Here is a 12949-nt window from a genome sequence, read left to right as displayed (position 1 = left end):
TCATGTAAAATACATTTAGCAAAGTAATGTAAAGGAGATCCCATTAGTAAAACCTACATGTTGTACATGTATACATGTTGTATTCGACGAAACGTGTAAAATTATAAATTATATAAAACTCTTTTCAAAGCTTTCCAGGGTGCAGAGCCTCTTGGATATTTAAAGCTCTAAAGGAATATCAGTTGTTTGTTCATGTGTAACGCAGGGCACAGTTATTATTTTAATGTATAACAAAACGATAAATGTTGACTTGTTTTGAATATCTGTGAACTCAATAGTTTAACTAAACAATAATTTATTAATACGTGAACAACGTACATAGACGTAAAACGTTGCTAATCATCTGATAAGCAGATTGTAAAACAAACTGGATTTCAAGGCTAACAGTAAAGGTGTGATGACACGATCATTAGAGTGGCTGTACAGTTTTAACAGCACAAACATCTTCATTTGAGCTGTAGAATGTCCTTATCTCCACGGCACCGCATTTGGAGCTCTTCCGACCGTATCCGCCGCCACCTTGCTTGAGTGAGGTGGTAGAAACATCCATGGCTGTTGATTTTCGGACTGACAACAAATCCAATTGCATATTTTTCGTTCTCATAGAATAAAAATGTTTTCCTTTATTAATTTCCCTTTCGTTTTAAACGGAGGGGAATATATGTTTGCCCTCCGTCCGTCCTACATAATCGTCAATCCGTTTGTTTGCAAACCTGGATCTTGTGATAATTCCAAAGACACTTAAACACTTGCCTGAATGGTTGAAACTTATACACGACATCATGGGTATTAAGCATGACCTTTTAATTCTACCAAATGTCAAATGTCATGTCACAATTTCTTAGCATAGAACAAAACTAATATGACAACACTAAAAAAGTACATAAGGGACATGAGCATGCATTCTCTATTAAGCATTGGGCTTTGTGTTTGCCCCATGTCCTTCTGTCAATCTAATTCTTTGTGTGTCTGCCCATTGCAAAACATGAACTCGCAAGTTTAAAAAAAAAAGAGAAAAGAATGATCATGAAACTTCGAATACACATAATGGACATTAACGGATTGTGCAGGTCAAAACTAATACAATGATCTTCCCATCATTATTCAACAAACCCACTGCATTCCCATCCTTGATATGAAAATTAAAACGCCATTAATTGTAAATATGATATCGTGCAAAACACATTCCATCTACGGTAGAACGATTTTTACCTACGCATTAAGTTTCATCACATCGTGAAAAATATGTTTCTTTGTATATCCTCTTTCTACGAAAAGCGACTTAAAAATGTATGAAATCAGTTTCGCTTGATTATTCTACGTAAGGGTCGAATAAAGTTGATTTCACTGTTCATGGAATGTATGTTCGTCAGCAGGATGTCCCAAATATTTGGATCGTAATAAACCAGTATATAAAACAAAGTAAACTTCAATATCAAATAAATCCTGTTCGGTTCGAACACGTGATATACGTTTGACATAATTGAACTGCTTCGGACATAGCAGCATAGTTGCGGTACTCTGTGAAAAATGGGTTTAATTCATGTGCGTAAAGTGTCGTCCCAGATTAGCCTGTGCAGTTCGCACAGGCTAATCACGGACGATACTTTCCGCTTGTATGTTCTTTATGTTTACAGAAAGTCTCTTCTGAGCAAAAGTACATGAAAGCGGAAAGTGTCGTCCCTGATTAGCCTGTGCGGCCTGTGCAATTGCATTAAACCCCCTTTTCACTGAGCGCGGCTAATATGTTACCATGTGATCCTACATAGCTTTAACCTGCACTTAGTGAGCCATAATGATTGCGGACCCGTGCAACTGATTTCACATTGAGGTCTTTCACATTTCTGTTGACCTTCCAACAATTTACTCGTATGTAACTGTCATCATGGTGGACATATCACATTTTGTTCAACACACATGACTCTTTTTCCAAGTTTAGGGAATGCAACCTGAGCTTGCATACATAAAGATATTGGGTAAAATAGGTCAAAATCAAAGGTGATACTTACCTAAGTGTGAAAAATAAACTTTGTTTATTTTGATTCGGCATTGTCGCCCCTTCAGTATTGTACGGGATGCCAATTTAAGGAGCGATATTTGCAAACACGTTTCACAAACATTTGCATTATTAGATAATTCTGAAAGTACATAAGCAAAGGAACATCAGTAAACCTGTATTTCTCTTTTCAAAAAAAAATGTGTGGGCGACATTCCATATATATTAGTCTACAAAAACTACTTCCAACAAGTATTTGCGTTTAATTAAATATCGGTTCAAATGCTTCTCGAAACTGTGGGGATCGGACAAATCTATTTCACATTTAATGATTGTCACTGAATCGTACGAATGAGTAAGACTTTCATATCATACAATTCGTGCATAGCAGTCACACTAAACTAGTGTATCGTACGGAATACCGTTAGTGCCATCGTGGTTAAACATTATAATCCAGAGGGCAACAATGCTATCATCATGTTACGATTGCGACAATGCGATAGTACAATGGCGACAATGCAAAACATTAACTAGCAAATTAGAAACAAGATAAGAATGATCATGAAACTTCGAAAACTCATATGGAAGATGAACGGGTTGTGCACGTAAACAGTAATAAAATGATCTGCCCATCATTATTCAACAAAACCACTCCATTTCCATCCTTGATAGGAAAATTTAAACGTCATTAATTGTAAATACATTTTAAATATCTACAGCATTGAGAATGCAGATGAGCATGTATATGATTGTAGCGAAAGCACTGGAGGTCAAGTTTTCTTCTAGATGGCTTCCTGCATGTATCATTTCACTTAAAAAGTTTTTATTTTACGCGAATTACTGTTTTGGATAAAAAAATATACATCTCAACGGTATGGTATGCTTTAATAAGCGTAACCTATGTTCCGTCGAGAACAAATATTTAGAGAAGGGACACAAGCTCAACGAGATTTTCTATTTTAATGTTTAAATACAATGCGCTTCTTGGCTAGCGGCTGTAAAAGATGGGGTAAGGAATACGATGGTGTGATGGAGATGAGTGGGAGGTGAGGGGCATATTGTGGAAGAGTCGAGAAAAGGCGGGGGCATACAGGGCATTCGTGGGATGAAGGGATGGGTGGAGTTGATGGATTGAATAATGTGGGGGTTTGATGATGAAGTTTGGGTAAGGGGTTAAAGTGGAGATCACGAGGATTAGTTGCGGTTTAAGAGGGTTAGTGTGAGGGGATTGGTTTTAAGGTTGAGGGTAATTCGGGCGGGGGGGGGGGGTGGAAGGGAAGGTGTTGCGTACTGCTGTCCCGTTTTGTACTACATGTACATCGTATTGACTTAGTCGTAAACAAGTTTCAAACAAATAACGCCGCCATAAGTTTAAAGGTTTATTCTGTGTAACGTTGATTGTCCGGACTACAACAGCGGAGGATATATAAAACTCTGGAATATCTATGTATATCTGTTTCTTGGAGCTGAGCAGTTATTTTATTCGAAAAAAGAAATCATTAACCAACTTAAAAAAATTAAGATGTCATGAAGAATCTACGTCACGGATGAGTCACCGCAGGATGTAAACATACAAGTATCAAAAATTGAGACAATTCATGAAGATGAAATGATTTAACTTTCAAGCAAACAATTATAAGGAAGAAAAATAGAAAACCTTGTCGACTTCAAACTGGATCGGCGTTTCAACTGTCCTGCTGCTCATCCGCCGAATAGCAACTTAAATGATCTTGATTGAAACGCGACCTTTATTCGTGGAGGCTCGAACCGGAATGACTCTAAAAGAACGCTGATCTTCCTTGGTCGATTCAGCACTCAGTCGACCCGACCTATGATCGAACGACCAACTAAGGCAAATCGGCCCGGATCGACAGGTTCTAAGAATCCAAGATGGCCGCCGTTGCGACTCTAAACAATGCTCTGCTGAGGCCTATCCACGATCGATTGATAGTAAACTTATGAGATGTGATATATGACATAGAGGAAAATAACTATTAAAACCCTGTGGTGAGTTATAAGGGTTTACTAATTACAAGAATATGGAGAATTAGCCTAACAGGACACCATTATACAAAGAAAATGCTTCGCTCCTCTCAAATGTTAAGCAACAATAAAATAATTATACGTTTATGGAAACTTAAAATACAATGAGGGTGGTTTTAATTACAAACTGCATTCTGTATAGACTAGGGATGGGAATCGTATCCGAAATCGGTATCCGGATAACCGTATCCGCTTTCCGAATATATCCGGATATCCGTATTATTTTGTAAGTGAACTACAAAAGGTTTTTACCATCATCATAACACTGTTAATACATTAATTTGCACTGTTTACAGAATAACAAACAATATAACGCATTTATATGATTTCTTTATTTAAATTATTTTGTTTATAAGAACAATATCAAAGTCGCAAAATACGTAATTTCTAATAAAAATAAAACACACATTGAAAAACTAAAACAAAAGCATACTACGATATATACATTCTACATACATTTAATACATTCAGTTTAATTTCATATTTATTCGCAGTTATATTTGATTAAAATCAAATCAGAAATTTTGCATTTTTGGTTGGACATATGTCTGTCTTGCTTCAAAAAAAATATATTTGTTCATTTTTACAAGTCTTAATTTAAATACCTATAATTTCGGGCCCATTACGGTATCATTCTCCTGAAGTTCTTATCGCCGTAAAAAATACCGATGATGTAATTAATGAAAAAGCACATAACATGTTACGATTCATGCTAGACATTTAATTAACCAACTATTTTAAAGCATTTTGAGATGCTGTTTACAAATGTGTATAACTTTAAACAACGTTTATATGAATCTGATTAAAATCAATTCTACGAATTGCATGAGGTTGTATTTATACAATCATAATCGTGGCCTTTTAATGAATGTTTGCAAGTAACATTACAAAACTCAGACACATTTAACTTTCGTAGAATTGGAATTTGACGGCGGTTTAAATATCATGACTTAAATGAAAGTGCAATGAAATATTATAAATGATATATAACCTTCCTACGCAAAGTCAAGTTTAATATATTCTGTGTTTTTTTGTTGATTTCCGTGTAAGATTGTATTATAATTTCGTTTAATTGCTACGGAATACCGTTAAAGCCATCGTGGTTACACATTAAAATCAAGAGAGCGACAATACGATAGTGTGATAGTACGATGGCGACAATGCGATAGTACGATGGCGACAATGCGATAGTAAGCTGGTGACAATGCGATTGTACGATGGCGACTATGCGACAACGCGATAGTACGATGACGACAATGTGACCATGCGACAATACGATGGCGACAGTGCGATAGTACGATGGCGACAATCCGATAGTTATGTCGTACTGTCGCCATCGTATCATCGCATTGTCGCCATCGTACTATCGCGTTATCGTACTGTCGTCATCGTATTATCGCATTGTCGACATCGTACTATCGCACTGTCGCCATCGTATCGTCGCACTGTCGTCATCGTATTATCGAATTGTCGCCATCGCACTATCGTATTGTCGCCATCGAATTATCGCACTGTCGCCATCGTTTTGTCACACGGTCGTCATCGTATTATCGCACTATCGCATTGTCGCCATGGTACTATCGCACTGTCGCCATCTTATTGTCGCACTGTCGTCGTCTTATTATCGCATTGTCGCCATCGTATTATCGCGTTATCGTACTGTCGTCATCGTATTATCGCATTGTCGCCATCGTTCTATCGGACTGTCGCCATCGTATTGTCGCACTGTCGTCATCGTACTATCGCATATTCGCCTTCGTACTATACCATTTTCGCATTGTCGCCTTATGGATTTTAATGTGTAACCACGATGGCCCTAACGGTATTCCGTACATTGCTCAGCTACTCGTGAACATTTGTTTTATGTGACTTTTTCATCAATGAAAAGATGATACGATCTTACACTGAAATAACAAAAATTTATATTCAATATCCACAGATAGTAGTATTTCAAAGTAACTTGCCTAATAAGTAGTGACAAAACTGTTTTTAAATTTCAAATCGTCTTTTCCGTTTGATACATGTTTCTATCTCGCCACTAAGGCTAGATTGGTCATTGTAAGCTCAAGTAAGACATATGCTCGTTTTAGTTTTTTTTGTCACAATATATTTTATGCGAATGACCCGCGACGATACCCGCACATTTACGAGCAAACGCGAGATACGCTGCACGACGTAGTTCTCATGAGCTGCCCGAAGCCAAGCTCGTGTTCTCTCGTAAATGTTCGGATATCGTCGCGGGAAATTCACATGGAATTTATTGTCCCACAAACAATAAAAACGAGCATTTTGTATCTCGTAAAATCTATGTTACCAGAACACTGATTCGTATGTGTTAATTTCATTTTTCGAAATATTTTACAAAATAGTCGTTGATTTTGAGTGTTATTGGGCTTTGAAGTATACTTAAAAGTATCCGGGGTACGTAAATATACTAAAAGTACCCCCGGAGTGTGGCCCGTGCATTCAAGCGTATTGTCCGTATAATTTAATATACTGAAGAGTACCCGAGTTATTTGGCCGCTTGATACATGTACCTTCACAAGTTAATCTTTATCTGGCTATTGTGTGCAGCTCTCTACTATGTTCCATCAGCGATATGGTACTTATCTATCACTATAAAACTTCAGCAGTGAAATATATAATTCGCTACTATGTACCTTCAGCAGTATGATATCTATCTCGCCTCTTGAAACCTTCAGCAGCAAGAATCTATGTCGTTAATATGTACATTCAGCAATATCATGTGGGTACAGCGCAACTGCAGCATTAAGATAGATATCTCGCTTCCACCCACTTGAGCAGTATTATATCAATGTCGCTCCGACGTACCTTATCTCCGCACTTGGAACCTTCAGCAGTATGATATCTGTCTCAATGTTATGTATCTCTTTCTGTGGTATGATATATATTTTTCCGCTATAAACCTTCAGATATTTTTCTCGCCTCTATAAAACCACAGCTGTGTGTCGCTGTGGTGTAATGGAAATGGTGTCCGCCTAGCAACCGGGATGGCACGGATTCGATCCCCACTGTCCGTTCTGTAAATCTACCCCAAAGACACCGTGTTCTAGGACCAGGAACGGACTCGAGAGCCTTGCAATAGTCTTAGACTTTCGATGCAATCGAGCTAGAATAAATAGTTTAAAACTAAACTACAGCATTATGATATATATCTCGCCACTATAAACCTTTAGCAGTAAGACATTAATCTAGGTATGATGTACCTTCATCAGTAGTATATATATCTCGTTACTTTTAGTAAGATAAATATCTTGTTCCTCTTTACGAGCAAACAGTATTAAATCTATATCGCTACTTTCAACCTTCAGCACTATATAGTGATATATTTAATGATAAATAAATAAATAAATAAATAAATAAATAAATAAATAAATAAATAAATAAATAAATAAATATATATATATATATATATATATGCTATGGTATATATCGCTACTACGTACATTCAGCAGTATCATATCTATATCGCACACACAAACCTGCAACGATATTATATTTACAACCCATTCGAAAGACATCGGACCTCGGACATTTCCGATAAAATTAGCTGAGTTCCGGTTTTATTCCCGATACTGCCGGTCCTCGTGTCCTACAAAAAATACGTAAAACTTGGTTTTGCTTAAGAATGAAACCGAAATTTTCCGGCATGGCTTAAAGCACAATATGTACATAATCGGTGTTCTCTTGTAATTCCTAAATGTCGACCAGTTTCAATTGCTAATTTTTGACTTGAACACCAGACTCTAGCATTTGACATTTGAACATAAAATGGTATATCGATTAATCAATATTTGTCAGAGTTTAACATAGATTTGAACTGTTTGTAGGTATCAAATCTTGATGAGTTTCCTTGAGTCTCAAGCCAGTTCTGTGTTTTACAATCAACCAATATTTGTTTAAATGACATAGAAAATAATTCCACAATTCCTATCTAGATAATCGAAACAAAACCAAATCCATAATAAGACACATTATTTTTTTAAAGATGCCATCCAATTAGTTATTCTGATTTCGTCATGCCGTTCTAGGATATCGATCCTCTGTCATACTAATAAATGTACACATGTATTGCAGACTTATTGTATTTTGCATGGTGTTCTTCACAAAGAGGTAATCTTCCTAGAACAATGCTATCATTTACAGATTTATTTACACCAAGCAAATATTAACAATACTCCATTTTTACGTTTGTACTTTTTCTAGAATGTCTGAGAATCCTATTCCATATATCTCGGGGCCTTATGTAAGTATAGGTTAGATCATTGAATAAAACAAGTTAAAATATTCCGTTGATTTGGTAGGATTTTATAGCAAAAGTAGATTTAAGCTGCAAGATTTTCTTTTGCTTTCCTCCATGATAAATTAGGCGTAAAAAGAAGAACCATGTTTATGTATATACAGATGAGATATTTACCGGATTATTTTTATAGACCCAATTGTTCGTATGATCTCAGCGGACCTCCGTTTCTAAAGACAATAATTTCCGTCTTTTGTTGATTAATTGTCAAACCAGTATGTTCACAAAATTCCGATAAAGAGTTCAATTGTAATTGTAGCTCGATCGCAAATGTTTTTCTATTTACCCAAAAATATTTTAGAACTAAAAGGCCAATGATCAGACTCATCCCGCATCTCAACACACAAATAAGTACGATGAGAACATAATTCAGTGGTTACAACATGGCAATCAACAGCACTAGCGCCATTATTTGTAGGACATGTAAATTTTCCTAAACAAATCATCGTAGCTACTCTCATTTAAAATATGCATACCATGAGTACAACACAGTTAAACGAGTGTTTTCCCAAAATTGTTGTATCGTTTTGAGTCTTTATTATTTCGTGGGCGATCGAAAAGATCCGTGTTAGTGTCAACTTCTAAGTTTTTTTTGTGCGTGCGTAGGTGCCTTCCAAGTAAGCATTTGCAAATTACAGAACAAAAGATGCGTGTCCTTACTGTGATCGTAAAATAAATAAGCATTTAACCATACCCAAGTTACTTTTCCTCCACACCTAAGATTTAATTAAAATAATAGGATCGACAAGAATGTTCTTCGTAAAGTTTATTGCATAATTATTCATTTGAACGAAACCATTTTCATACGAGTAAAAAAAACTAACATATACACGTAGGTTTATTAAACACCTACGATTTGCCTGTGTATTTAATAACAAACGACAAATGGCTTTATGACATTTGTTTTTGGCAACGGAAGAGAAAGAAGCTGAAATTTGGACCGTTATTGGAAATAGTTTTTAAGGTAAACTTTTCAATTTTAAAAAATTCGCTATCATCATTATCATCATCATCATCATCATCATCATCATCATCATCATCATCATCATCATCATCATCATCATCATCATCATCATCATCATCATCATCATCATCATCATCATCATCATCATCATCATCATCATCATCATCATCATCATCATCATCATCATCATCATCATCATCATCATCATCATCACATCATCATCATCATCATCATCATCATCATCATCATCATCATCATCATCATCATCATCATCATCATCATCATCATCATCATCATCATCATCATCATCATCATCATCATCATCATCATCATCATCATCATCATCATCATCATCACCACCACCATCATCATCATCATCGTAGTCATCATTTTCATCTACATTATTATCGTCTGTATTATCATCTGCACTATTATTATTACTTTTCTTCCTCTTCTTCTGCCTCTTCTTGTTATTTTTATTATAAGTAGTATTAGTATCATTTTATTAAGAAGTAGTGGTAGATAACAACATTTATGTTATACAGATGGTACATAGTTTTGGGAATTAAACAGTTTTTGGAAACAATAGCCGTTTGATGTCCCACATATATTTTAGTATTCATCATTGATTGAATGCCGCACTTTACACATGTTTCAGGAAACGCAACATGGGTGAGTGGGTTACAAACTTGGTCCTAATTCTAACCCTTCTTTATCATATTTCGACCGCCGAACGTTGTGAGCTGGAAATGAAGGAATGTGTCTTTCATTTTGAAATTACATACCGACTTACGATGATGAATGATACGATACTGGTCTATCCCTACGATGGAAGCTTGTACGCGTATAACGTCACCAACACATCAGCAGCCGAACCCGTATCGCCTGACAATGTGATAACAGGTGATGGATGGGAGAATCCAAGACTTGTAACTGTTGTCAACGGCAAACTCCCAGGTCCAGATATAATCGTGTATGAGGGACAAGACGTTGTGGTGCATGTCAAGAACGGCTTGCGCAGCGAGGGGACTACCATTCATTGGCACGGTCTGCACCAGGTCGGAACGCCATGGATGGACGGTGTCTCTTACGTCACACAATGTCCGATACTTCCAGGACAGTCATTTACCTATCGGTTTAAAGCCGAGCCAAAGGGAACATTCTGGTGGCACTCGCACGTCGGAACACAGAGGTCGCATGGTTTATTCGGAGCTTTGATAGTCAAAAAAAGGACCGAGACGAGTACAGAAGATATAATACTTCAAATACAAGACTGGAATCACGACATGTATTCTGATATGGAAATTACTAAAGAAAAATACCGCGGATATGATGGAAGAATGCCTTGGCATTTAATTCGTTCTCTTGACAATAGTGGGTTGACTTTTAGCCCTATACATGCCGGCCTTATAAACGGAAGGGGACGATATTACTATACGGATGGCACTCACAATGGCGCTCCACTGACCATTTTCAACGTCAAGTCAGGCACAAAGTATCGGTTCCGAGTTATTGGAACTGCTTCATCGTATCCTTTCAGAGTATCTGTCGATGCTCACACGTTGACTGTTGTTGCATCTGATGGTTATGACATAGACACAGTGGAGGCGGAATCATTTGTCATTAATCCTGGCGAGAGATTTGACTTCGAGATCATGGCCAGTCAGCCTGTCGGTAACTATTGGATACGTGGAATAACTTTAGAGAAAGGACGAAACCACCGAGCAGACGCGATTTTAAATTATATAAACGCCCCTGCGTCTGAGCCAAAAACCAGCCGTAAACTGTGTACAGCAACAAAACCATGCAAAGTGTTGAATTGTCCGTTCACATATTATCCAGAAAACTACACCGAGTGTGTCAAATTAGACCAATTAAAATCGGCACCTTCCGGTGAGCCCGCACCTATATTTGAGCCTGGTAAATCTAAAGAAATTTTTCTTAATTTTGGGTTTCCACCCTCAGTAAACGGTAGATCGTTTGACACTCCTGATGTTAATCCTCTTTTGCAACCAAAAGAATGGTCTTCTCCTTGCACATCCCCACAGTGTGGCGATGACCATTTGTGTAAGTGTACCCATGCGTTAGACATAGGTAATGGGGATACTGTTCAAATTGTCCTCTTTAATATGGGTAGAAGAAAAGGTGGTTCTCATCCTATACACATGCATGGACATTCTTTCTATGTATTGAAAATGGGATATGGGAAGTACAATTCGACTACAGCGGAAATCATAGCCGACAATCCAGATATAAATTGTACAGGCCCTGGTAAAGATTCTCAAAAGTCCTTTTGCACCAATGCTACATGGAGAAATGCTACTTGGCTCAACGGAAATGTTCCTAACATAGAATTGAATCATCCCCTACGAAAAGATACGATAATCGTACCAACTGGAGGATATGTTGTTCTTCGTATTAAAGCTGATAACCCGGGTTTGTGGAATATGCATTGCCACATTGAACCACACAACCTCGAAGGAATGCAGATGCTCATTAACGAGTCGTTTGCAAACATCCCGCCAGCGCCGATCGGGATACCTAATTGCTTTTCTTACCCCCCAACACCGTACAGAATAGGCCTCATAAAGAACTGCACAACAGACCAATGTAACTATATTTTCATTTCTTTTTGGTATTTCGTATAACAGTAAAACGTGGTTGTCGAGATGTTTATCTCGGATTTAAAATCAAAAACAGTTTTTGCCTTGATCAAACTCTTCTAAATCAGTATTCTGAAAAAGACATTTCCAAAACAATTTGCTTAAAACAAACACAAGTTATTTGCCTTTACGATAAATATTAGTCAACTTGCTTATTTATAGCCACGCTTACATGTGTAGTCCATATATATATAAAATGTTAACATTGTTAACTGTTATCTCTGGTTCTCAACAATAGCATTATTTTTTTCCATCACTTCGGATTATCTGCCTTCCAGCAAACCAGGAAGATGCACTGCCAGCCGGACAAGTGACCACAGAAAACCATCAGGACCATGCTGGCCTACTTATCGCCATTCTTGTGATCCAAAGCATTATGTTGCTGATGGTCAGTTTCGCGTGCTTTAAACAGCGCAACCATCCAACGTGTAAAGTTGTCCAAGGGCATGACAATCCCGGGATCAGTTTGGAACAGCAATAGACAATTCAGTTTTGGTAAATATTTTAAAAGGCTATTGTACAGATAATAAATAAAGGATTGTATTTATCAGAAATTACCCCCAACGGGGATTTCTTGTTATTGATATAAACGATGCCTTTGCAACTTTTGTCATAACTTCCGCTCCTGAGTTCGGGTTTCATTGTTCAAACGTGTGTAATTAGTTTATATTGAACATCTTATTAGATATCCCGTTGTTATCACATTTTTATAATAAGGGTGTAGCTGAACTCATGTTGGCGACGATATAGATTCTTGCATAATATAAACACCTGTTTAAAATGACCTACATGACGTCATCGCCCGTCAAACTAAGCGCGGGATTGTATTTATTCATAGCCATATAAATTATACTCTGAATGATGCAGCACAAAGATCATCTAGTGTGCATATTTCTGTTTTCATTTATTTTAAGAAAATAGATCTCTATACAGTTAAGATGTAAGCATATATATGCTTTATC

The 12949-nt window shown here is 37.0% G+C and overlaps 1 protein-coding gene across 1 annotated transcript; it reads left to right on the top strand.

The window, feature by feature from the left end:
- The first annotated feature begins 10073 nt into the window (after nt 1-10073).
- LOC127862803 (uncharacterized) lies at nt 10074-12468 on the top strand. The gene is made up of 2 exons (XM_052402071.1): nt 10074-11934; nt 12266-12468. Exons 1-2 carry the CDS (start codon nt 10074-10076, stop codon nt 12466-12468), a joined length of 2064 nt encoding a protein of 687 aa, XP_052258031.1.
- The last annotated feature ends 481 nt before the right edge of the window (nt 12469-12949 follow it).

The sequence above is a fragment of the Dreissena polymorpha genome, chromosome 16, assembly GCF_020536995.1.
Source record: "Dreissena polymorpha isolate Duluth1 chromosome 16, UMN_Dpol_1.0, whole genome shotgun sequence".
Lineage (NCBI taxonomy): Eukaryota > Metazoa > Mollusca > Bivalvia > Myida > Dreissenidae > Dreissena > Dreissena polymorpha.
The sequence above is the reverse complement of the archived record's forward strand: the minus strand, read 5'-3'. Positions and strand labels throughout refer to the sequence as shown.

Excerpts from the sequence above, each read along its gene's own strand:
- LOC127862803 (XM_052402071.1), top strand. The coding sequence starts at position 10,074 with ATGAAGGAATGTGTCTTTCATTTTGAAATTACATACCGACTTACGATG. Across the intron at positions 11,935-12,265 it reads GAACTGCACAACAGACCAAT|CAAACCAGGAAGATGCACTG; the intron begins GTAACTATATTT and ends TCTGCCTTCCAG.